The 25476-nt window shown below is 39.5% G+C and overlaps 1 protein-coding gene across 32 annotated transcripts in view; it reads left to right on the forward strand.

Moving 5' to 3' along the window:
* The window catches only part of CLASP1 (cytoplasmic linker associated protein 1), a 260988-nt gene that overhangs the window by 131208 nt on the left and 104304 nt on the right, over positions 1–25476 (forward strand). For 14 of the 32 annotated variants that reach the window (XM_077320493.1, XM_077320491.1, XM_077320498.1 and 11 more), the window contains 12 exons: positions 323–415; positions 3812–3957; positions 6909–7044; positions 8324–8394; positions 10162–10221; positions 11705–11782; positions 13640–13807; positions 15289–15338; positions 16650–16703; positions 18562–18732; positions 20308–20331; positions 25119–25226. In XM_077320493.1, the coding sequence (XP_077176608.1) occupies positions 323–415; positions 3812–3957; positions 6909–7044; positions 8324–8394; positions 10162–10221; positions 11705–11782; positions 13640–13807; positions 15289–15338; positions 16650–16703; positions 18562–18732; positions 20308–20331; positions 25119–25226 (1159 nt within the window). The remainder of the gene's footprint in view (positions 1–322; positions 416–3811; positions 3958–6908; positions 7045–8323; positions 8395–10161; positions 10222–11704; positions 11783–13639; positions 13808–15288; positions 15339–16649; positions 16704–18561; positions 18733–20307; positions 20332–25118; positions 25227–25476) is intronic. The other 18 variants (XM_077320499.1, XM_077320504.1, XM_077320502.1 and 15 more) reach the window with 3 other exon arrangements.

The raw sequence follows: 25476 nt of genomic DNA on the forward strand, positions 1-25476 counted from the left end.
CGCTGGCATGGCGAACGCAAACGCGTGTGCGTGGCAGTCCGCACATGCGTGTTTGCGCTGGGGCTGCTGCCCTCTCCGCCCACAACTCCACAGCGGTCCGCGGCAAGCGGAAGCTTGCGGACCGCTGCTCTAGAGTACTGGCATCCTATTTAATGTAATGAAATGTATCAAACATATATTAAAAGGTGTAGATGATTGATGTAATTATTATAAAGGAAATAAATAAATTCAGTATTTAAGAAGTCTTCTGGCTCAGTGGTGGAAACATGTTGTAGTTAAATAAAAGCATTTTATTAAGCGTTATTACACTTCCTCTTCACAGATTTATTCCAGTCGAGACCTTGAGGAATCCATCAACAAAATCAGAGAAATCCTGTCAGATGATAAACATGATTGGGAACAGAGAGTTGCTGCAGTAAGTATCTGATTCAATATGAACAAAAGTGGGAGACATGCAAGGAGTTTCAGGAGACCCACTATGTCCTCTTTCCCTTCCCTGAAAGCCATATATCTTCTCCCAGTTTTCTGCCGCCCTCTCTTTCCCAACCACCAGGCAATGTATCTTTATTTGCCACCCTTTGTTTTCAGCGCTGCATCCTTCTGTCACCCTGGCAGCCCCTCTACCCAGGAAAACCCTGGCCCAGGAGCACAGTGCTGGTCACTGTGCCTGGTCCAGTTGTGCAGTGGGGGACTAATGGGGGGCATGTCACTTTCCTTTGTATCCCCTACCCATACTATTTTTTCTTTACTTTATCCTGGGAGTCTCTATGTCCTCACCCTTCCTCACTTCCTTCTGTCCTTCCTACCCATCAACCAACCTATTTTTTATCTGCCTACCCGTCTTCAGATATATTTACTATTTCATGTGCACCCTGCTTTTCTTCACAATGGGGATTCAAAGCAGCTACCACCATTCTCTTCTCCACTTTATCTCACAACAACCTTGGAAGTTAAGCTAAGAGTGTGCAACTGGTGCAAAGTTATGCAGTGAGCTTCCGCAGTAAATAAATCTTCTAACCTGGGTTTCCCAGATCCCAGACCGAAACTCTAACCAATACTGTCTTTCATTGGTTAGCTGGTGTTGAACAGTAGACAAAAAACTGGGATCACAGTATAAAAAACCCAAAAAAGAATCATTCACTGTGAGTGATGGTTGTGTTTTTATAATAAATTCATAACATTACACATGGTCCTTCTATGATTCTATATTCTATATTCATTACAACAATTATAAAAATATCTCAAAGGTCAATGTGATCCTATAATGTAAATTTTAAAAGGCCCTAGCCTTGTGATATTACAGAGTAGCTTCTTTAATGAACTGTGATGAGCATCGAGACGGCCATTTTCATAATTAATCTTCCCCAGAGGTTATTCTTGCTATATTTTCCTTAGAATCATAGAGTAATAGAGTTGGAAGGGATCTCCTATGTCATCTAGTCCAACCCCCTGCACTTTGCCGGACACTCACAACCCTATTGCTCATCTACTGTAACCTGCTACCCCCTAAACTTAATCATAATCATTATCATAATCTTCCTAAACATAATCATAATCATTATAACTTTAAAAAGACACTGTAGCTGCATGTGTAAGTTCTTCTTTCTTAAAGTTTCAGATGACAATATAACCTTTGTTGTTGTTATGTGCGAAGTCGTGTCTGACCCATCGCGACCCCATGGACAATTATCCTCCAGGCCTTCCTGTCCTCTACCATTCCCCGGAGTCCATTTAAGTTTGCACCTACTGCTTCAGTGACTCCATCCAGCCACCTCATTCTCTGTCGTCCCCTTCTTCTTTTGCCCTCGATCGCTCCCAGCATTAGGCTCTTCTCCATGGAGTCCTTCCTTCTCATGAGGTGGCCAAAGTATTTGAGTTTCATCTTCAGGATCTGGCCTTCTAAAGAGCAGTCAGGGCTGATCTCCTCTAGGACTGACCGGTTTGTTCGCCTTGCAGTTCAAGGGACTCGCAAGAGTCTTCTCCAGCACCAGAGTTCAAAAGCCTCAATTCTTTGACGCTCGGCCTTCCTTATGGTCCAACTTTTGCAGCCATACATTGCAACTGGGAATACCATAGCCTTGACTAAACGCACTTTTGTTGGCAGGGTGATGTCTCTGCTTTTTAGGATGCTGTCTAGATTTGCCATAGCTTTCCTCCCCAGGAGCAAGCGTCTTTTAATTTCTTTGCTGCAGTCCCCATCTGCAGTGATCTTGGAGCCCAGGAAAATAAAATCTGTCACTATCTCCATTTCTTCCCCATCTATTTGCCATGAATTGAGAGGGCCGGATGCCATGATCTTTGTTTTCTTGATGTTGAGTTTCAAGCCAACTTTTGCACTCTCCTCCTTCACCCGCATCAACAGGCTCTTTAGTTCCTCTTCACTTTCTGCCATTAGAGTGGTATCATCTGCATCAACCTTAGGTAATATATATCAATTAGTACATATTACATATTACAATTATACAAATCATTTTATGATTTCCTAATTAACAGAAATAAAATATCTTAGTTGAAATCTATAATCATTCAGAAATGTATATTACAATTATACAAAGCATTTTATGATTTCCTAATTAACAAATACAATATCTTAGTTGAAATCTATAATCATTCAGAAATGTTGTAAATGGATTACATTAAAAATGGTCTTAAAACAGTAACTACTATAAATAACATAATAGATCCAAACGTCTATTAAGTCCAGGGAGCACATACATTTTTACCCTATAAATCCAAGCCGCCTCTTGATGGAGTAATGTTTTATGAACATTATAATGATTATGTCTATGAGATGCATATTTGGCTACTACAGCATCAGCAGTGTCCCTTTTCTACAAAATGTGCTACTAAAGGTGCTTCGATATTTTTCTTATAGATTTGTGAACTGTGTTCCATAATCTGTGTTTTTACAGCACATACACTTATCTCAACATAAGAGAATTTGACAGAAACCAATACTTCAAGGCTGACAATATGGTGTGGTTCTCTATTAATAACCACTGACAGCATTAATTTCTAAAAGCCACTGGTGTTGTTTCTATTATATGGGAGAGAGGCTAACACCTCCAGTGGATTCTTTTTTTTCCAGATTTCAGATTTTTCTGTAAACCTGGGTTGTTTTCCAGGTTTATAGAAAGATCTGCCATTTGTCTTTGGTGCAGTCTCCACATCCAAGTGGCCACAGATCTGCTCATGTTGAGAATAAGGTATATTTATGGCACCGGTACACCTAATCTTAGGCATATTGAATTGATGCCATAAATAATAAATACACCTATTTCACAACATTGGCAAATCTATGGATACTTGGAGATATATATAACCATTTCAAGTGTCCAAATATGCATATGTGTATAGATTTAGGAACCTTTCGCACTCAAAGTGCTGCATGCATTTTATCTTGAGAGTTCGGGCATTCAGTTTTTAGAGTAAATATTAAATTCTTAATGTTGTATTGATAAATTTGAATAGATCATATTAATGTTTATATTTTATTTTTTATTTAAGAACGCTTCTATCCTGCCTCTCTGCTGAATAAATCATGGCAGCTAATAATATAAATCAATAGAACAATCACATCTTTTAAAAGACACCCAAAAAAGGAAGAGAAAAGAAAACACATCAGTATAATATATTATCCTTTGTTACTCTTAAACCAGTCTTTAACAGTACAGTCTTCAGTGGAGTCCACTAATTGTTTAGGATTGTGCTATAAATCTTAGTGGAATATCCCCCCCCCCCATAAAACTGAAAGATAGTCAATAATATACCTCTCTACTTATCTTACTTTCTAAATGTTTTTGTTCGCTAGCTGAAAAAAATCCGTTCACTGTTGCTGGCTGGAGCAGCTGAATATGATACCTTCTTCCAACACCTGCGCTTGCTCGATGGAGCATTTAAATTATCTGCAAAAGACTTGCGGTCCCAGGTAGTGCGAGAAGCTTGTATCACATTGGGGTAAGGACTATAAATCAACATATTCTAATGTGTAATGTTGTGTGTTCTAATAGGCAGATGCCAAGGATTTCTCAGTCTTCTACAAAGAGTCTGGGGCAACTGAACTACAGAAACTAGATTTCCAATTCTTGTTTGGTTTTTATTGCACATGTGTAGGGATGTGCAAAAAATACCAGAAAATTATTTATTGGTATTTCTTGGGTATTAATTCAGCCATATAAATACATACATGCACACACTATTTTTCAGCTATTTGAAATGTCTGAGCTCAAAAAATCCTGAAAATATTTGGGAGCTTTTGAGACCACTGGATAGCTTCAGTTGAAGTACATTTAAAAGGCTCTCATAAGTAGAAAATAACCAAATACCTTTGGAGTGAACTCTTAGCTTGGGAAATGCAAGCCCCTTTAAAAGCCTTCAGAGTTCACTCCTGCCACTACTGTGATTTGCAAAAGGTATTTAAATTTTATTTTATTTTTTTCCAAAGAAGAAATAGACAAAAAGAAAAGAAAAAAAGAAATTATACAATTAGAAAGATAGATTGATAAGCATCCAGATTCTCCCCTTCTCCTGATAAAACTCTTAACATAGTTCTCCCCATCTCCTTTTCATCTAAATCCTAACAATATTTGATATTTAGCAAAGGTTTACTGCTATGTTACTACTTTCATTATTACTACTTATTCCAGTATGCATCTTATTATCTCTACAAATCCACATTAACATTTGAACAAAACATTATTATACTGTAATTCAGAATAATACTTCAACAAATGACAGGTATCAAGAAGACAATAAAAACAGAAATAATTATAATACAACTTCTGATTCTATGTAAATCATACATTTTTAAAAATGTTTCTCATTATGAGCTTACTAATCCTTTACTCTTTTTGATGAATCACTGATTTTCCTAGATAAGATTTTTTAGTGAAACATGTAAGGAATTTTTTGGAGAATTTAACTCAGTAATAAACAATTTTTACTTATTTTGCACCACTGGCCTCGGCCCTTAAAAATATCTCATTATAGGTTAACTTCTGCTTTCATAGTAGACTCGCCATCCTTCCTCAGGTTTTGAAAATGGTCAGTTTTTCAAATATGACCTCAATTTTTTCCATGACAGCATATTCAACCATTTTAATATTCTAATTTTCTAAGTGACAAAGAATATTTTTCCATTTCACTGTGTAAATAGTTCTAGCTGCAATCACCATGTATTCAGATACCTCTTCCAATACAAGACAGTGAACCCAGCACATGCCAGTGCAAGAGGATCACCAAAATGTAATCAGAGCCTAAAGGTGCACTGAAAAAATTGCCTTTTAGTTATCTATCTCAGCATAAAATTAAGTATATAATTAAAGCCTTTTAGATCCCCCTGAAATTGAGCATTCATGAACACATGAAACTGCCTTCTGTGTGAGACCACTGGTCTATCAATGTCACATCTACAGTGGCTAAGAGCAGCTATCTTGGTGTTGGGTCTTTTACATCAGTGTTCCCCAACCTTTTTATCACCGGGGACCACTCAACGCCTTTTACTGAGGCCCGGTGGGGGGGGGTAGTTTACTCCTCTACTCTCAACCACTGCCCTAACACTCTCTGAATGCTATGGTAATGTTTAAACATCCCTTCAAAATAAGATACAGACACGCAACAACAATGAACATAAAGAACATTTTATTTTCATGGACATTTTAACTCATGACAATGACAAATCAATGGGAACCCTGAGCTTGTTTCTCTGCAACGAGATATTCCCATCTGGGAGTGATGGGAGACAATGACACCCGAAGTGTGTTGTAAAGGGCCGGGGGGGGGGGGGAGAAGGCGTCCTTTGGGGCCCACCTCCAATTAGTCGAAGGACCACATGTGGTCCGTGGCCCACAGGTTGGGGATCGCTATTTTACATTACCTATTACTTCTTTAACTGGAGATGCTAGGAATTGAACCTGGGATTTGTTCTGAATACAAAGTAGATGCGTTTTCACCAGTACACTGATATATTCTTATTATGTGTTTGCAAAATTCACCAAAATTTTGAAATCAGTGACAATGACCAGTGATAGCAAATATTTAGAGCAGAAACTAGAGAAAATACAAACCAAGTATTACATTATTGAGATGGGAAAAAAGGATGATAATTCCACCTGTAGAGGCATGGCTGTTCTAGGTAGAAGTGTGCATATGTTTTATTTACAAATTATTCTCAAGCTAGTAAGAGTAGAAAGAATAAAACTAGAATATAATATTCTCCTCGGGTTCAAACTGAGTTCAAGGTGAAGTTCAAGTGATTCCGTTCTTTCAGCAAATGCTTTAGTGGTAATTCTGTGATGAACTCTGCCAGAAGCACTGATTGACGTAAAAGGTACTAGGGCAGTTTTAATAGCAGCTCATAAAATTCACAAATGTCAGGGCATGATAGAAAGCCCATGAGAAGGTTGAAATGAAAGCTGAAAATTCAAGTAATTCATCTGTACCCTCTGGGCTGCTCTCTGATAGCAGGACAGTGACTTGTATTGAATTCATCAATTGTAAAAACACAAATGAAGAATAAAACACAATCTCTTGGGGGAAATAGTTTCATTTGATCTGTAGTTCATAATCTATATTGACAGAACTGCAGAAAGCGAAAATAGAAACTGTAATCTCCAGCACCCCCCCCCCCGTTCCAGCTATAATAATTGGTATTTGTGGAGCACTTTTGAATGTTCAGAATTCTGTATATATATAGCCTTAGATCAAGCATGTACAGAAGGTGTATATTATCCTCAGACTACAGATGTTGGGGGTGGAGATGGGAGGGAATGGTCTTCTTTCACATTAAATCTATAGCAGAAATCTGACAAAAAGTGAGGGAACTCTTGCATAAAGGAGCTCTTGCCTCGTAGTTCAGTTTCTTAGCCACTCTGATACACCAGTATGATAAGAGTCTTTTCTTTCTTCAGGCATCTGTCATCCATCTTAGGTAACAAGTTTGACCATGGGGCAGAAGCCATCATGCCAACAATCTTTAATCTCATTCCCAACAGTGCCAAAGTTATGGCCACCTCTGGCGTAGTAGCTGTCAGATTGATTATACGAGTAAGTATCTCTCAAAGCAAAAATGAATGCTGTTTCTCAGGAACATTCTGAATACAGCAGGAGAGGGGCAACAAATGGGGAAAATGTTCCAATTAACAGACTTTTCTGGAGAATCTTAAATGACAGCATCTTTAGTAATCGATCAGAGAAGGTTCACTGCTTGTACTTACTAATTTTTAAAACATTACCTCTTCATCCAGAGTCAAACTTGAACTTTTCAAGGCTCAGAAGCCAAGTAATCCAGTGTTGCCCTCTGGGCTTCTCTTTATTAGTGTGGCAGTAGTCTCTGCTGAATTTGTCAGTGATTAAAACTCAAATGAAGAACAAAGCAGACACTGGGGGGGGGGGATGAAATATGTTTTCTGAAACTAACAGCTCAGTCTGAGAAAGCAATCTGAATTTCACTCTGTTTGCTCTTGCAAATATGTTCCCCTGTTGATGTTCCCTGCTATTTATTTTAATTAACTTTCATTCTCTATTCATGAAGGAGAAACAAATCAACACATCTCCAATTACAAGTTAACATCAGGTTTAAAGATCTATGATCACAGATTCTGTGGTAGTAACCCTAGAAAGAAAACAGCTGTAATTCTGAGCTGTGTATTAAGCTAAACAATCTGTGACAAGACAAATTGCTTGGGGCAGGGGCAAGCACTGGCAGGAGCTCTTTCTCCCTTTCCCCCCCAACCCAGGCAGCACCACTGAGGCCTGGCGAAGCCATGGTGTAGCAGCTCGGGGCAGGGGCGAGTGCCAAGTACTGGCCAAGGCTCCCTCCCTCCATCCTCTCCAACCCAGGCAGCCCCACTGAGACCTGGAGAGGCCACAGCAGGGCTGCTTGGGATGGGGGGGAGCACTGGTGAGGGCTCCCTTCCCCCCCTTGACCTGGGCCTGCAGTGCCAGGCCTTTTCCCCTCCCTCCCAGCGTGCCCTCGCTAGCTGCCTTACCTCTTGCAGTCGGTCCAGTATAGCTGACTGTCATTTCTTCCACATGGAAGAAGTTGGAGGAGGATGCAGACAGGGGTGGGATAGCTTACCTGAGTAACTGTTCATTGGACGGATGACCAATCAGGTAGCTGATGAGTCCCAACCACCCACCCCTGGCGAGCTTTATGTTACAGATTGTTTTCTGCTACTCATGCAGAAGTGAAAATGGCTATATTTGCCTCTTAAGCCTTTGACCACTGGAAGTCCAATGTACCTGCCTGAGTTTAGCAACTTGTTAAAGATATTTGTTTCCAATGTTCCTAAGGGTTTCTTCATTTTCTAAATTCATTCTTCAGCATACGCACATCCCTCGACTAATCCCCATCATCACTAGTAACTGTACCTCCAAGTCCGTTGCTGTTAGAAGGTGAGTTGTTCTTTTAATTGGTGGCTTAGTAAAAATCACTTGTGTTGCACTTTTCTTATTACACTGTAGATACAAATCTTAGTATCTGACTGTGCCTCTAGAATAGAAACAATAGGTCAGGTGTTCTTTATTTGAACCAACCAGTGTTGAAGATGCAGGACATAATCATGTAATATTACACAGAAAATTTTCTCTGCCTGTATAGTTTAGAATATTAAAGAGGAGTGAATATAGTGGGTTTGATGCTAGTCAAAGTGTGCTTGGGTTTTCTCTGTTCTGAAGACTACAACCAACTCGAGCTGTAAAAAGGAAATTTGTTAGTTCCTTGGATGCCTTGTTTTAACTTGCTGCTGATGCTATTTAACATGTATCTAGCACCAACAGTGTGTAGATTGAATTTATTTAATCTCAGAGTTGGAAGGACTACCAGGATCATGTAGTCCAACCTCTTGCTAATGCAGAAACGACAGCTATAATATTCCCAACACGTACATATTCAACTGTTACTTAAAAACCTCCAGCAACAAAGAATCCAAAAGGGAGACAGTTCCAGTGTTGAACACACCGTTGTCAGGAAGTTCTTCCTCAAATTTACCTCCTTTGCTATAGCTTATATCCATTAGTCCAAGTCCAAGATGACTGAAAACATATCCATCCCAACCTCCGTGTGGCATCTCTTTAGGTTTCAGAAGGTGGTCACCTCACAAGCATCTCTTCTCCCATGGGGAGATTCCCAGTTTCTGTGGCCTATGTGATTTTAAAAGAGGAAAGTTGAATGATGTAAGATGCTTTGGGTCCCTATTGGGCAGAAGGTGGAATACACATTTATTGATTGATTGATAGATTTCTATGCTGCCTTTCTTGGACTAGCTGAAGTAACTAACTGACAGACTGATCAACAGACAGACAAACAAAGAAACAAACGAACAACAAGACTAAGAAGAGGGGATTGGGGACACCTTTTATTACATAGACTTGAAGCCTTGAAGTAATAGTGAAGCTGCTGCTAAATCTAGAACTTCAGATGGCTCTGTTGGAGAGAATTTCTCCCACCCACCTGTTTTTGTTCTTCAACCCCATCTTGGCAGTCATCAGTCATATCATTATAGTTGCACAGTTTACCAAGCATAATGTACAGTATGTGAGGCTGCTCCTGTGGGCTGTTTGTAGGCGGCAAACCCCAGGTTGTCAACATAGCCAACTGTTCTCTCTAGCCTTCCAGATAGATTCAACACTATGACCAATAAATACCAAAATTATATGGCTCCCATGTATTACTTTCCTATAAGCATTGAAGGGTAGAACTGCTTTAGCTGTTATGATTTTAATTATTTATTCCAACTGTATTTTTGTATTTTTAATATTTTATCATGTTACATTTTTGCTGTAACTCTACAGAGAAAGGGCAGGAAACAAATATGATGATGATATTAATAAATTTCTAGGATCACAGGGAACAGCCACTAAATTATAAGATTCAAGTTCAAAGTTTATGCAAGGACACATGGAATAATGTAGTGGCTGTTTCACAGAAACAGAATTAATATTCTCCCTAGAACTTGCCAAGACGTGAGCATCTTCTAGAAGCATACATTGTTTTGCAGAACTGCTGTTTAGTTACCATGTGTTAAATTGATTTGTTCTTAAAAATAATTTTTGTGGATTAAGATTTCATACCTTTCAAATGAATATCTTTTTTAAAAAATGCATTGTCTGTCTTTAGTACATAGAATGACAAAATTTATATATTTCATTAATTTTTTTCAGACGCTGTTTTGAATTTTTAGATTTACTTTTACAGGAATGGCAAACACACTCCCTAGAAAGGTAAGATGTTGGTATTAATTAATAGGGGAGGAGTGCTTCCTGTACAGTATTATTTTTTAAATCTTGACTTGGACTTGAGGAAATTTTGGAGGGGACCATGGGAATAAAAGAGAACCCAAGTTTAAAGAAAAATTTTAATCAGAGGTATCCACTACCTATGGCTATACAAACCATAGGTAGTAGAACATTCAAACAGGTGTCAAGCCATTTTAGCTAACAGAGAAGATGTTCTTTTGACCTCATTCCTTCAAAGTGGACTATTAAGTCTTTCACTGTAGGCAACTGCCAGATCACCCAAGTTACTGGGTGTTTTTTTAAAACCAGAGATCTGTGTCTCATATGTAATAGCCTGTCAGTTTAGAGCATTTAAGCCAGTTTGTGTACAGTGATAGGTGCTGAAGTTTACACATCTGTCTGCAGGAGTGCATGCAAAGATAGAAGAGCATATGGAAAAAGTCTTATCAACTGAAAAAACGTTGCAGTTCTCCAAATTAGGGAGACTGTTCCCAAGCTTCTTAGTCTTAAAATTGTCTCATAAGAGGTGAGGCAGCTACATCTTTCACAACAAACTTACACAATTCACAACACAATAACATTGTGTCTATGAGTATTGGATGTTCTGTTCGCTTAGAGGGCAACACCTTCTGGCTGTGGAGTTGTACTTTGTAGTAAAAACAAACATAATATCTTCCCTTCCAACTCTATGGTTCTATGATTCCTTAGCACCTTTGTGGGTGTTAAATTGAAAGAAAATTGAGTTAAATTCAATACTGCATGACCAGAACAAAAAGGAGAGAAGATTGCAGGGTCAGTGAATTACTCTTCTGAAAATAAATGTTGTGCATTCCAGTTTGCCCTCTCTTTCCCCGATGATACAAAATTGCAGAGGGAGGAAATCTGTAGGTTAAAGCCTTTGCTTGGAAAGCACCAAATGTTAAATTTGTTAAATTAAAATGTTAAATGGCTTCTGTTTCTCATCACTGCAGCCATATTACCCTGCTCTTTGTCACATGCCTCATCACCTTGCCTGTCCCTGCTGCCCAGGTACAGTTCTAATCCCAGCCAGACTACTTTCTACTTCCTCACAGAAGGAACACTGAACAACTTTAACAAGCTTTCCCCGTGCCAGTTATAGCAGTTCAGGCAGTTAATAAAACAAACGCAACACAATACATCTCAAACAATTTTGTTTCAAATTTATCACTGAAGTGGGTTTTCACAGTAATCAGTCTCTGAAGGCATGGCCTCTGAAGAATGTTTTCTTTACATTTCTTATGCAAGAAAATTGAATGCAGTAAGGCTGACTTGCAGAAACTTACACAACGAACAGTGAAGCACTCAAAAGGGATATTGTGTGGAAATAAAGGCTGTTTGCTTTGAGGAGAGTCAGACAGATTTCTTGCATTCTCCTCGTGCCCATGGTGGTAGGGTGCTTTCCCCATTTCACCCTTATCAGCTAAATGATGACATCTTCTCATCTCAGGCACATATCAGTATTGGCAGAAACAATAAAGAAGGGAATCCATGATGCTGACTCTGAAGCACGGATAAAAGCCAGAAAGTAAGTTTGGTTTCTTCTCTTTATACATTGCTGGAAAACCTTAAACTGTGCAGAGAAATGCAAGGAATTCAAAGACTGTTCTATGGCTCTTTCAGGAAATATGATATTTCTTGATGAGGGGCACCATCATTGTTTCAAGGACTGGGAAAAATACACAGTGCCGCTGTACATAGTTGATGTTAATACAATAATTTATGTAGAGTTCTCTGCATGTGCCCTAATTAGTCATTAGTTTGCTTACAGTTTCTCAAACTAAGCCATTACTACTCATCAATTTAAAGGCCTTCATTAAAATTCCTTGTCATTGTTTTCTCCCTTAATTTTATGGACAGTCGCTCAGCTTGCTATAAGAGGTGTCCAGGAGTTTCCATGTTAAGTTCAATATGTTATTTTTAAGAAAACCAAACTACAAAATTGTCAGTTAAGTGGGGCTGAATTGTACTCCCCACTGAGATCTTATTTTATAATAGCTAGAACAGAAGTGTTGAAGTCATTTTTTACAAGGGACAAATCTGATATAAGTGTTACTTTGTCAGGCTGGGACATGTGTACATCTGTAGCAGAGATATAAATGACACAGGTAAACCCAATTAATTATATTTTCTTTTATCCAAAATAGAAAGCAATTGATTCATAAGAGTGAAAGAAATTGATTTATTAAAGAATCGACAAAAGTCCCAGTAACTCATATCGATGGCTGGTTGCTTGCCCAAGTGGTATCATGAAAAGGGGTGGGGGAAGTAATCTTACAATTTCATACAAACAAATTTCTTTTTAAAATATATAGCACTTTTAGGAGATGAGGCATCTTCCTTACAAGTAAATAAGGTAATTTTTTTTAGCACCCCTCCTCCCATGTACTCAGCCTCAGCTGCTAAGCTCTTTGTTTCTTCTCTTCCCCCATCCTACCTCTGAGGATCTTGAGGAAGCACACTGGACTTCCCCATCCCTCCCCCCCAACTTCTATTCCCTAGTGAGAATTGGAGTGGGATCCTTAGGAGATACTTTCCAGTTCCCCTGGAATAGAGCTCTATTGTATGTATTCCCTCTTCTGCCCCTAATTCCCAAGGTTCTGTGGAAGAAGCTTCTTGGTGAATCTAGGGCTGTCCAGGCCTGGTCATGCCAACGCTTGTTTCCCAACCTCCTCAGAATGTCGGGGACCATAGGGATCCGCCTCCCCCTGGTCCTAAAGGTGCTACTTCAGTCCTGAAAACCTTCAACTAGGTATTCTTACAGGTTGGGTTTGAGAGATGGGTGTGAGAGAGAGGCTTTTGTCTTTTATCTTGTCCTCTCCCAAACTCCTGAATTAGAACCTCCTCCAGATTTCTCTGCCAAGCACCTTTATGCAGAAAAATTACAGGAACAAAAATTATTTAGTCAAAATTAAATAGATATTTGCATTTATTCTTATTTTGTTCACATAGTCCTGAATTTCACTGTTGTTTGGCCAGAACTGGCAGATTAGTTTTTGTGCATTGACTAATATAGGAGTTCCCAACATGGTGCCCCTGGAGCCCTGGCACTTTTTCTGGTACACGAGTGTTTTTACAAAGTAGGCAGGACCAGATGGGGCTTTTGCCCAGTATGGCTTCTGATTGAGAATTCAGATTTGATTGACTGTGCAGATTTTTAAATATGATGCTTTGACATCAGCTGCCACCATACCATAATGACCTTCACTGACTGAAGTAAGGTGTAATAGCCATTTTGTGGCCAGCTCTGTTACTGGTAGCAGCCATTCTGTGACTGTGGCTACCACCCTGTGTCAGAATTCCAAAGGTGCCCACTGGCTTTAAAAGGTCGGGGGACTCCAGGACTAATACATTGCTCAATGTTTTCTTGATATTTTATTTTCAGGTGTTACTGGGGTTTCCACAACCATTTTAGTCGAGAAGCAGAACATTTGTTTAATTCATTGGAATCTTCTTATCAGAAGGCACTGCAATCTCACTTGAAGAATTCTGATAGCATAGTGTCTTTGCCACAATCAGATCGTTCCTCTTCTAGCTCCCAGGAGAGTCTCAAGTAAGCCCTTTTGTACACTTGCTCCATAACAAAATATGAACTGTTTCTTTGGTTTTGAATACATTCAGAATCTATAAATTTGTGCTACTCTAGGCTTTGAAGTTCTTTCTGTTTCCTTTATGAGGTTATTAACATTCTAGCCTTGTGTACAGTTAAGGATTTAGCTTGGTTTTACAATCACTACTTTTATAAAATACTTAGCAAGCAAAATAGTATTCAGTATACATTCAAAATATTCAGTAGTATTCAGTATTCAGAATGGTATATTCAGTATTCAGAATGGTATTCACTATGGTTGATATTCAGTTTTCATATTTCATCAGTTTGCCTCCCTTTATACAAGGCAAGCCTAGTATATCACATTATGTAATTGATGGCAGCTATTTCACATTCATGACAGCTTTAAATTTTGATTCTGGAGTGAGGATTTCACTTACACATGAATAATTGAATGTGTAGATTTTATGTAGTAGATTGTTGATCTACCTTTAGGTCATTTAATTATTTGATGGGTTCAAAAATAATTATTTTGTAAGGGGGCTAGAAAAAGCACATTCTATTCTAGTCCTAAAAGATAAAGGTTTGACATAAAGCATGGGATACATTTTGTGCTAACATCATGGACTGATATGTCCAGATTTCATTTCAGTTTGGGGTGGGGGGATGCTAGGGTCCTCACAGGAATATCTTGGGTTAGGGTTAGGGTAAGGGTTCATATCCATTGGTTATGGCTCATATCCATTGGTAACCAGTTGTGGCCCAGATCAGGTTCAAGGTTTTGGTTCTGACCTTTAATGCCCTTTGTGGTCTGGGACCTGAGAGACCACCTGTCGCCCTATGCCCCCCCCCAGTAGGGCTTTATGCTCTGTGGGTACCAACTTGTTGGTGGTTCCTGGCCGCTGGAAAGCTCGCCTGGTCTTGACCAGGACTGGGGCTTTTCAATTCTGGCCCCAACCTGGTGGAATGAGCTTCCAGAAGAACTGAGGGCTCTACAGGAGGGTAGCTGTCCAAATTCTGCAGGGCCTGCAAAACTGAACTCATCTGCCAACTCTACGGTTGAGGTCAGGGCATGGAAGATCAGATGGGCCCCTCCAGGAGAGATAACTACTGGGCCAGAACATCACCTTGTGGTAGATTGCCGGCATCCGTGGATTCTCTTATGGTGGCACCGAGTGGGAGTGAGTTGTGTGAGGGCAGGAGAATAGGTTTTTTGCTGCCAGGATCTGTAATTTTAATGGGGCATTATAAGTGTTGCATTTTATGTTGGGTTTTTACTATGTAACCCACTGTGAGTTGGCTTGCTAATAGCGACTGGAAATAAACCTAATAATACTATCCCTCGTTTTCTGAATAGGCTGTGTGACCTATTATAAATTAAGAAAAGGGCACCCCTAAGATATAACACATTGTTTTGTAGCTGCTGTAATTTACTAATCCAAACAAACTCTGTTATTAAATTGTGCATTTTTATATTGTCCTAGCCGTCCACTTTCTGCCAAAAGAAGTCCCACTGGAAGTACTACATCACGAGGTAAGAGGGGGTTAATTGGCTTAAAGAAACACTCAAGTACAACTTGACAAAAGATTTTAAGTTTTCCAAATGTAATAGTTGTGATTCCTGTGATAGTGATATCTCCCTGTCAGGGAAATAATGGTTAACATTATGCTACTTCAGCAACAAAAATGTTTGTTAGGCACCCAGGGTTGCTTTTTGTATTGAAAGAAAGATCTGTTTTCTCAATTATCCTCACATATGCCTGAGTAAACCACTAAAATGTGATTAGTTGTGACAACCATTTCTGCTTTCATTCATCTTTGTAGGATTCTTTTGGATTTTGTATTCTGTAAATGTCATCCTACCAAGTTATGTGTGGGGTAACAACAGATTCTCTATTATATGCTTGGTTTATGGAACGCCCTTTCCGTCAGTACTTTGTATAAAGTCAATAATTTTATACAGATCTCTATTACAAATAAAAATAAAAGTGCTAAGTGTTCTGTCTAAGGGTGTACAATTCCCCCCTCATTTTTAAAATTGGTTTTCATTTTTTAAAACGTTAACTTCTGTTATTAAAGCCATTTGTTTCTTTGTGAGAATTTTTCATTGTTCTGTCCATCCCTCAGTAATTCTTATTTATAGGAACATATACTTGTATAAGAGCCACTTGTTAATGGCAACTGAAAATCTTATTCTTCCCTTCCTTGTGTGATTTGAATGCTCTCTCTGATTCATCCAGGGGGCTGCATTCCAGTACACATGGGAATATGTTATCCTAGGGGGCCAGGGACAAGTGAAAAGATTCTTAGCCTATGCTGGCCCCTTCTGGCTTACTGGCAGTGGTCTCAGTCCTAGTCCCAGCACCATCCTGGTCCTCACAGTAAATGTGTGTGTGTGTGGAGGGGGGGCAGAGAAAGGAAAGTTTCCATGTTGATCACTCTATCTCTTTTCCCCTTCTCTCTCATTATTTTGAATTCTAAGCCAAGCAGCAAGGCACCAAAATAACAAAGAGATAAGAATATTAAGTACCATATACATTTTTAATTTCAGCTAGTTACAAGGATATTAAAGCAAATAGTGTTTAAATATACAAAACATAATGCAAATGTTTCATTCAGATTTGCAAATGAACAAATGGAAAATCTCCAGATAGAATTGCTGGGGACTTTCAGTGTGTAGAATATTGATTTTTAGTATACTCAGTTCCTTGTGCTTTATTTCAGACCATGTTTTTTTCTGATGAATGGGGGACATAACAACTTTGCAAGTGACAGTGATAATAAGCTGTAGCAGAAATATAAAAGTAGATGGCATTAACATACCCTGTAATTTTTATTCTCACAGAAGCTACATCAGAGCAGCAGTGTGAGTTAGATCAAAATAAAGGGTTGATTGGAGGTAGGAGAACCTATATTTTATGCAAAATAGAGTCAGAATGGCTCAGGGAAGAGGGGAAAGAAATACTGGCTTCCTCATGTCTCTAAAACAGTAGCTCAAGCAAGAGAGGAGATTTAATTATTTTTCACATCACACTTGTGGCCAGCATATATAGGTATGGGCACAAAACTGAAAAAGATGTGATTCATGTTGGTTTGTGTAAAACCAAAACCAAAAAAGGAACACAACCCAACCTTTACAAGTGGGAACTCAGAAGTTGAGCTGTATAAAAATAGTATAAAAACAGTAATTATTTACTGTGGTGCACAATTTAAAAACAGAATAAAAACTACATAAAAACTATACAGAACTAACTGCACATAAGACCAAATGTGTTTCGACCCTACTGGGTCTTCCTCAGTGGACAGAATTATAAAAATACACTCTATATAAAAAATCTAAACTCATTATAAAGTGTAGCTGTAGTTTCCAGGATCCCAGTTTGTGGCTCCACAAACCCTGTTGAAAGGAATAGCATTCCCTTTTACAGAAAGCCCAGAAAACAGCTGAGTAGCAGGGAGCAGCTTGCTCACCACCATGCAGCTGTTTTGGGCTGCCTTGTGCACTCCCTTTAAAGTTTAAAGAGAGTGCACAAGACATCAAAAAGCTGCTGAGTGGCAGAGGGCTCTCCACCATTCAGTTATTTTTGGCTCTCTTGGGGAACTCTTTAAAGTCCCTTTAAAGCCCTGCTTGCTGCTCTATACATGGGTCACCATGAACTGCTTTAAAAGTTCATGGAAGCTCATGATGGTAGACTTGTCATGAAACCACATGACTTTTGTTCAGAAACCACAAATAGGGCAAATTCATGATGAATTTTGTTACATGGTTCAGTTTGCACCCATCCCTATTTATATAGGTGGTTCTCACTTGATATGCTTATATGCAGAAAGGTAGTCACAACATTGGTAAAGCAGCAGCTCTTGAGGGCTTGAAAGCACCACAGTCTCTTATGTATTCTTGAAGAAGAAAGGAAATCTTTATCTGGCTAAGTAGGAAAGGGCGGGGGGAGAATGTGTATGAGCAGCCATTAAAAGGAAATCTCAAGATTAGGTGCTACTTTTACATGAAGAATCAGCTAAGATAGTTTCCATTTTTTAATAAAATATATTAAACGAGAATTGTTTCCTATGCATTCTCTATAAATCTCAAGCTTGTTCAGAATATGTTAGAACTCAATCCTCAGGTCTCTTTAAAAATATTTATTTATAAGAAGATGGCTTACAGCAGTGGTCCCCAACCTGCGGGCTGCAGCCCGGTGCCGGGCCGCGAAGGCCATGGCCCTGGGCTGCGGCTCCCTCTCCCCGCCCCCCCCGCAGTAAAAAACTTCCCAGGCCGCAAGCTTGCGGCCTGGGAAGCTTTTTACTGCGGGAGGGCGGGAAGAGGGAATCAGGGCCGGGCCGCGCATCGCGCATGCGCGGCCCGTGCGGGTGCGGCCCAATTTGCGGGCGCGGCCCGTGGGCGTGGCCTGATTCGCGGGCACGGCCCGCGGGCGCGGCCCGATGCCCTGCCGGTCCCCAGCCTCAGAAAGGTTGGGGACCACTGGCTTACAGTATAAATAAAACAGCAGATTGGTTTTCTTATATTTTGAATATAATTTCTAGTCTAAATGAATCTGTCCTGGCAAACATTATAAATATAATTCCTTACTATTCGACAGTGAATTTTGAGAGCCTTTGAGCCCAGCCATTATTTGAGGGGTGGGCATAGAAGATGGAAGTGGTCCTCTTGCTTCTGACTCGCCTGACTGGAATGTTAGACCTTTCAAAGAGTGTTCAGAATCCTCCATTTCATTTTGCATTTCTTTCCTTTCTCGAAGCCTCAACTGTGAGTGCGAAATCAGTGTCAACCTCAGGGTCTCTCCAACGTTCCCGTAGTGACATCGACGTGAATGCAGCCGCCAATGCCAAATCTAAAGTATCATCTTCTGGACCAGATGCACCCTTTAGCTCTGCTGCTGCCCTGCCTCCAGGCTCCTATGCATCACTAGGTAAATTTCATTTCTTTCTGGCCAGGGATATCAACAGTGATTCTGAACTTGTAGAGTAATTATGTAAAATGTGTTGTTTAGGGAATGACTTCCTCACAGGGTATAGCTTGTATCCTATGGAATAAGTCATTGGTCTGCAGCTGCTTTTTCACATAAAACTATTAGGTTTCTTAAGGTATCACAGCAGGGTTTTTTTTTAAGGCTTTGGGGGAGAAAAGTGTTTTTTTTTCCTCCTGTGAGACTTCTTCATCAGCCAGTCCCAAACTGTGAAAACTGATGAACAATGTTCTATGACAAAATATAGTAGTTACAAAATAGGGACATATTTTGTTACTTTCCATATATAGGTGTCTGTATTCTTTATAAATGTTTAACTTACCAAAGAGAATTAATCTGGGAAAATAAATTTCCTCTCCACTTGCTCTGTTACTTATACCTTGGGATCATCACCAGAGTACAGAAAACAGATAAATGGGAATAAGGGTACTTCTGCCATTCTAGCTGTAAAAATAGACTCATTTACCATAGAAGTCACTTTTTTTGGTAAGGATTGGGGGATTAGTAGTGTAGTGAAAATAACCATGTGAAGATCACAAAATCATTATGTGGGGCACAAGTGTGCAGCATTTTCATACCCTGCTACTTGGCATTTGGTATCTACTAGCATATTTTTTTAGCAATGTTAAATATCTGCAGCAACTGTCTAATTCTCTACAGTTTTGAGTGGAACAATTACAGAAATTCTTGGCTTTTGGGGGAAGGTAGAATACAGCTACCAGCCCTGTGCAGATGGTCTCTCTGTATGTTGGCTCTCACTAAGTGGAGAGAAAGATGGAGCAGGCACAAACATGCTGGCCACACATCTATGCAGTCGCAGAGCTGTCTGCACGATGCAAATTCACAGAAACGTCTGTGTGTATTCTCCCCCCTTCCCCATGGTCAGTGGTGCTGCTCTCCTAACATTTCCATAGCATGGATGGCTCTGCAGTTATGTAGAGTGAAGGGTTTTACATTCCCTGCAGAATGGCAGTACATTAACTTCAGTTGAAAGGCATTAGCCCCCTCTTCTTTGCCTCTACATTGGTGCACGAACAGTTAATTTAATAGTCATTTACATCTCCTCCAATACCATAGATGCTTCATGCAGCATTCTCTATGGAATCATGCAAAAATGTGTTAGAGTTTATTAAACACATTATAATGCATTCATTACCTTACATGCTTTTTTGTTTACATGTCAGGAGGCGGCGCTATTGTTTCCATAATGTTTACTGCAAGGAGCAGTGTGGTTATACTAATGAAAAAAGAAAAGGCATTAAGGCCTCAAGATGATATAAATATCTAAATATGTGTGTGTGTGTGGGGGGGGTGTCTTGGGCAATTGCCATGTATTTTTGTAATAATTATATGGCTCTGGGTGTTCAGTAATAGCATTTTTCTTTAACTAACCCACATTTCTTCAGTTCAGCTGAATTTTTTGGTTTCTTTCTTTAGCTAAATTCACATTGCCCACTTCTGCTTATGCTACTAACTGTTCCCTATTATCCCTCTCCTTATTTTTAACTTTGCTTAAAGACGGTACTACCAGTAAACCTGATGGTAAGCAGTCTCTGTGTCCCTGAGGTCTGTCTCCAGCTTTAACCAGGTCTCTGTAATCACCAAGTAGTCCCTGGTTTTCATCTGTGTTCACTCGTGCCTTTTGCATGAACTTATGCATGGTGTTTTCCTTTTACTCATCGTGCTGCTGTTGGGTACCCTTTACGGTGTTTCTTAGCTCACCCTTGTAAGGCTCAAGTTTTAATAGAACATCTGTTTCAAAGTGGTTCAGTAAACAGTGTTTATGAATTTCATTGCATGTATGAACATTATGAATACAATATTTGTTTAGTTGAAATTCATGCATAAAGGATGCATTGCCTCCCTGGTTCTTGCAACTGAAAAAGATGAGGAAGAGGGGTTTTTTATACCTTGGTTTTCATGATCCAAAGTTGTTTCACAGTAGCTTACTATCGCCTTCCTTTCCTTTCTCCAAAACAGGTAGGTAGGGCTGAGAGAGCTCTGAGAGAACTGTGACTGGCCCAAGGTCACCCAGCTGGCTGCATGTGGAGAAGTGGGGAATCAAACCCAGCTCTTCAGATTAGATGCTTTTATCCCCTACACCATGCGGGGCTCTCATAAAAGCATGTTTATGAACCGTGGCCATATCTTGAAGAATATACTAAAAAGTTTAGGGTGGAGTATAAAGAAAATGCTGTGCTTCAGTCCCAGTAAAGTTAACAGTTAGCTATCAGATAGGGAGAATGGCATTTTGAGGACCAGTTATATATAGTTTAACTTAAATCTACTCCTATTATCTCTTGCTAAGAAAAGGGGTTTTAAAAGTTAAAATATATTCCAATTCCTTGTCAAGCATCCTTCTAGTTCTTTTATTTTTATTAATAGTTCACTATCAGTAATGTTATTTATACCACATTGCTTCAGTTTCATCATACTTCTTTGCCATTCCTATTTTCTCAGGCCAAGATGTAACCTGGTGCTACAAGTTGGCCTTATGTGCCTCCCCCTTCCTGCTCATACATAAATGCTCCATTCTGTTTCCCCCATTTCAACATTGCGCGTGTCTGTTGACATGAGAGTCTTTACTAGGTTCTTAAATTCTCTATGAAGTGCCTGAATTTATCTGGGATTTCAAAATGGATTTAGAAGTGTGATTATGCCGTTGCTGGATAAAGGGAGAATTGGTGCACAAGAGGAAAGGAGGTGCTCTCACCGCTCATGGCTTGCTTGTATCTCCTTGTTTCCGTGTAAGACTATACCTTCTTTTCTTTCCCCTCTTCCCTTCCTAGGGATACAAACTCCAGTGTTTTTATTCACTTTGTGTTCACAAGCGAGAGTTCTTGATGATGACATAATTCTGGTTTAGAATTCTGCCTTGTTGGCAGGAAACAAACCCTAATGCAATTAAAGTACCTAAATTCCAATATCATATTTGATTGTGGACAGATTGAAAGCTTTCTAAACTAGAAAATCTGCAATGTCTGTGTGATGCATGGGGGGAAAGCAAGGTAGGATGGCCTTGCATGCATAAAGTGTGACTGATTTGTGATGTCTGAGAATGACAGAAGATTGAGCCAGAACAGGAAACAAAAAGAGCTCCTTCTGAAATGAAATACTAGGCCAGATTTGGATGCTCTTTTTCTGAAGCAGAGGAAATATTTTTAAACAGTGATGATTTTGGTGCTATCACCTAAATTAATAGTTCTACGTAGTTCTATATGCTTTCTGAGAATGGTACCAATAGGCCTGGGAAAGAATGTAGAAGGAGGAATGGGAAATTTCTGTTAGTTTCCAGACTGTAATAATAAAAATGATGTGATCAACAACAGAGGCATGCACATATATAAATGTATGGCAAAACGCATAAAATATAGCTAAACCAATACAGTACAGTAGTTTTACACAGCAGTCTTGCTGCAAAATCATAACTGGGGAGATGGCTCTTCTAGATTACCAGAAAGAGCTATAACGTATTTCTATAGATAAACAGTTCCCCTGGAAAAAAAAGCAACACCCATTTGCGGTGGTGGTGTTGGAGGTGATGGACAGTGTTGTCAAGTTGCAGCCAACATATGGCAACCCCATAGGGTCTTCAAAGCAAGAGATGTTCAGGAGTGTTTTGCCATTGCTTGCCTTTGTGAAGCAACCCTGGACTTTCCTGGTGGTCTCCCATCCAGATACTAACCAGACTCTGCTTAGCTTCCAAATTAGGCTAGCCTAGGCTATTCGCATCAGGGCTATCCACATCTGTAAAGGTAAAGGTATCCCCTGTGCAAGCACTGGGTCATGTCTGACCCTTGGGGTGACGCCCTCTAGCGTTTTCATGGCAGACTCAATACGGGGTGGTTTGCCAGTGCCTTCCCCAGCCATTACCGTTTACCCCCCAGCAAGCTGGGTACTCATTTTACCAACCTCAGAAGGATGGAAGGCTGAGTCAACCTTGAGCCAGCTGCTGGGATCGAACTCCCAACCTCATGGACAGACAGCTTCAGACAGCATTTCTGCCGCTTACCACTCTGCACCGCAAGAGGCGCATCTGTAGATCCACATCTGTAGCTGTCTTTAAAATAAGTGTTCCACTGTATTGGTTTTGCTCTTAGTATTAGTCTTTTTGATGAATAGTTAAGGCTGGACAGAAGGCTTGTGTTAAATTCTGTTCTTCATTAATTTGGGTCTGTAACTTAAAATTGATGGTGCGGGGGGGGGCAAAACTGTATTATTGGCTTTCAGGTCTGTACTACAATGTAGTATTAATATTGTTGAAATGCTTTGTTTTTTATTATTACAGTATTAATGAATAATACAGACTTTGTTTTCTTTCATAACAGTTTCCTTAAGGAGTTAGCATTTTGTTTAGATAGGGAATGACTTGTAGATGCTACTGTTGCAATAAGAGCATAAATGTCAATACAGCACATATACTTTCCCTGTGATAACTTCCTAATTTTCTGAGTGAGTGGAAATGATGGATGTTGGTGGGAGAGAGTGAGTGGGTACTGTCTTCTTGGACAGCCTGTTGCAAAAATGCCTGATACATTCTTTCCAGAATGCATAGGTTTTCCATCCCACTTTCTGAATCAGCACAGGTTCATATTTTCCTTTCATTTCAAAAAGGTTGGCAACAATAATTTGTTTAGCTGCCTTGGCTCCACCATGCACCTTTCATACATGTCTTCTGATTATAGCTGTTAGATCCAGGCGACAAAATATGTAAGTGCTATCAAAGCAACTTTACAAGGCTGCTGGAGCAGTTTTACAGTTTACAGCTGAAGTAACTTCTCAGAATGTTTAGTATAATATACTGTTCTAGCTTTCCTTAGATATCTTCACTAATTTGGTTTACAAACATAGCAGCAAGGGTATCAATCCCAGTATGCTTCAAAAGGACCCGTGTCAGAGCATCTATATAATTAGTTGCACCCCGCTTTTCTACCCAGTGGAAACCCAAAGTGGTTTATTTTATCTTCACAATTACCCCATGAGGTAGGCTAGGATGTGTGTGTGTTACTGGCTCAAGGTCACTCAGCGGGCTTCCATAGCAGAGTAAGGAGTTGAACCTGGGCTTCCCAGATCTAACGCTCTTGCCACTATGGCACACCGGTGGTCACACATGGCAAGCAGCTCTTCTCAGCCACCAGACAGCTATGTGTGACTTATCTGGCTCTCTCTGAAAGAAGCCATACATCCACAAACACGATTCACACACATGAAAAAATAATAAAACTGACTTTACTGTGTCTCTCTCACTGTGTATTCCTAAACATGATTGAACTTAAAAATGACTTTTGCTAGTTTTGTGGCATACAAAAATTGTTAGTTTGGAGCGAGTTGTGCTCATTTCCAATTTTTGTGATAGGAGAACTCCCCATGATACACTGTTTATTATTTTATTGGTCACTAAATTGGTTCTAGGAATGTTTTGCTGGGTTTCTGATGTAGGTTTTGCACTTTATGGAAGACATATTTTAAAATGTTAACAGGCAACTACTAATCAGTTATTTTTTATACAGTGTAGTATGGCCTGCAGTTTACAGTAATGCCTCCTGGAATATGCAGTTGATGTGCTGTTCGCAAAGGTCAAAACCCTGTTTTCCTAGAATTCCATTTCCATGTTTTGTCTCTACTTGGCCTTGGAAATATCACACTTAAAATGCAAAAAAGCACAGGCTTGGAAACAAGATCCATTTATATCAGATAAACTGAGTACATGCATAGTTAGAAGTAGTCTAAGACTTTAGACCCAACCTGGCTTTTTGGAAAGCAAGTGCTATATAGATACTTTTAAGTATGTTTTGGCCCTGGGGCCTTTATTCTCACTAGCATGTCACCTTCTCATTTGTAAAGAAGGGATGATAATACCTCATTAATTAATACCATTATTCTGAGTATCCATCCTTCCTTCCCTATCTCTTTATGTTTAATTCCCTCACACATTTATTCAATTACTTTTTACACCAACATCAGATGAAACATTGGAAGCAATTTTGCTTTTCTCCTGTATTACTTTCCATTAAGTGTACCTTGCTTTTTGTGTATTGCACCTAGCTACAAAGAATAAATATTTGATAAAAAAGTAAATTCCTCTCAAATTTGGGTTTGAGTTATTTCAAATATAGAAAAAATAGGGAAGCTTTATAGTTTGAATTCCAATAGATTGGCTCGTTCTAGTTTGAATAATGTAGATTAAGAAATAAGACATCAAATTCCTCATTTGGTTGCTTGAAATGTTGTGAGTATGGTTTTCAAACATGTCTTTTGATGTGTAGGGAGGAAGACGTATACATACCCATTTTAATCTGTTGAACCACTGTTGTCTTTGCTTTCTCTAGGTCGGATCCGTACAAGAAGGCAAAGCTCTGGAAGTGCCACAAGCATTACCTCAACGCCCGCTGACACTCGAGGCCGCAGCCGAGCTAAAGTAGTTTCGCAGTCCCAGCGTAAGAAGTCATATAGTTTCCCCAAGTGTTTTCAGCGTTTACCTTCACAGAAACTTAATTTGGCCAATGTGTTTCATTATATTTCATTTGGGTCAGCCATCTTCTCTAAAGGCGTAACCTGAAGCCTTGAAATATTAGCCCTATCTTCAAGGTATTGGTTGACTCTAGGAAACATCTCTTGAATACTAAACATCTTCCCCACCATCTCTATACCCTCTTTATTTTACTTGGATCTAACTACTCAGTCTTA

Source organism: Paroedura picta, chromosome 2, assembly GCF_049243985.1.
Source record: "Paroedura picta isolate Pp20150507F chromosome 2, Ppicta_v3.0, whole genome shotgun sequence".
Lineage (NCBI taxonomy): Eukaryota > Metazoa > Chordata > Lepidosauria > Squamata > Gekkonidae > Paroedura > Paroedura picta.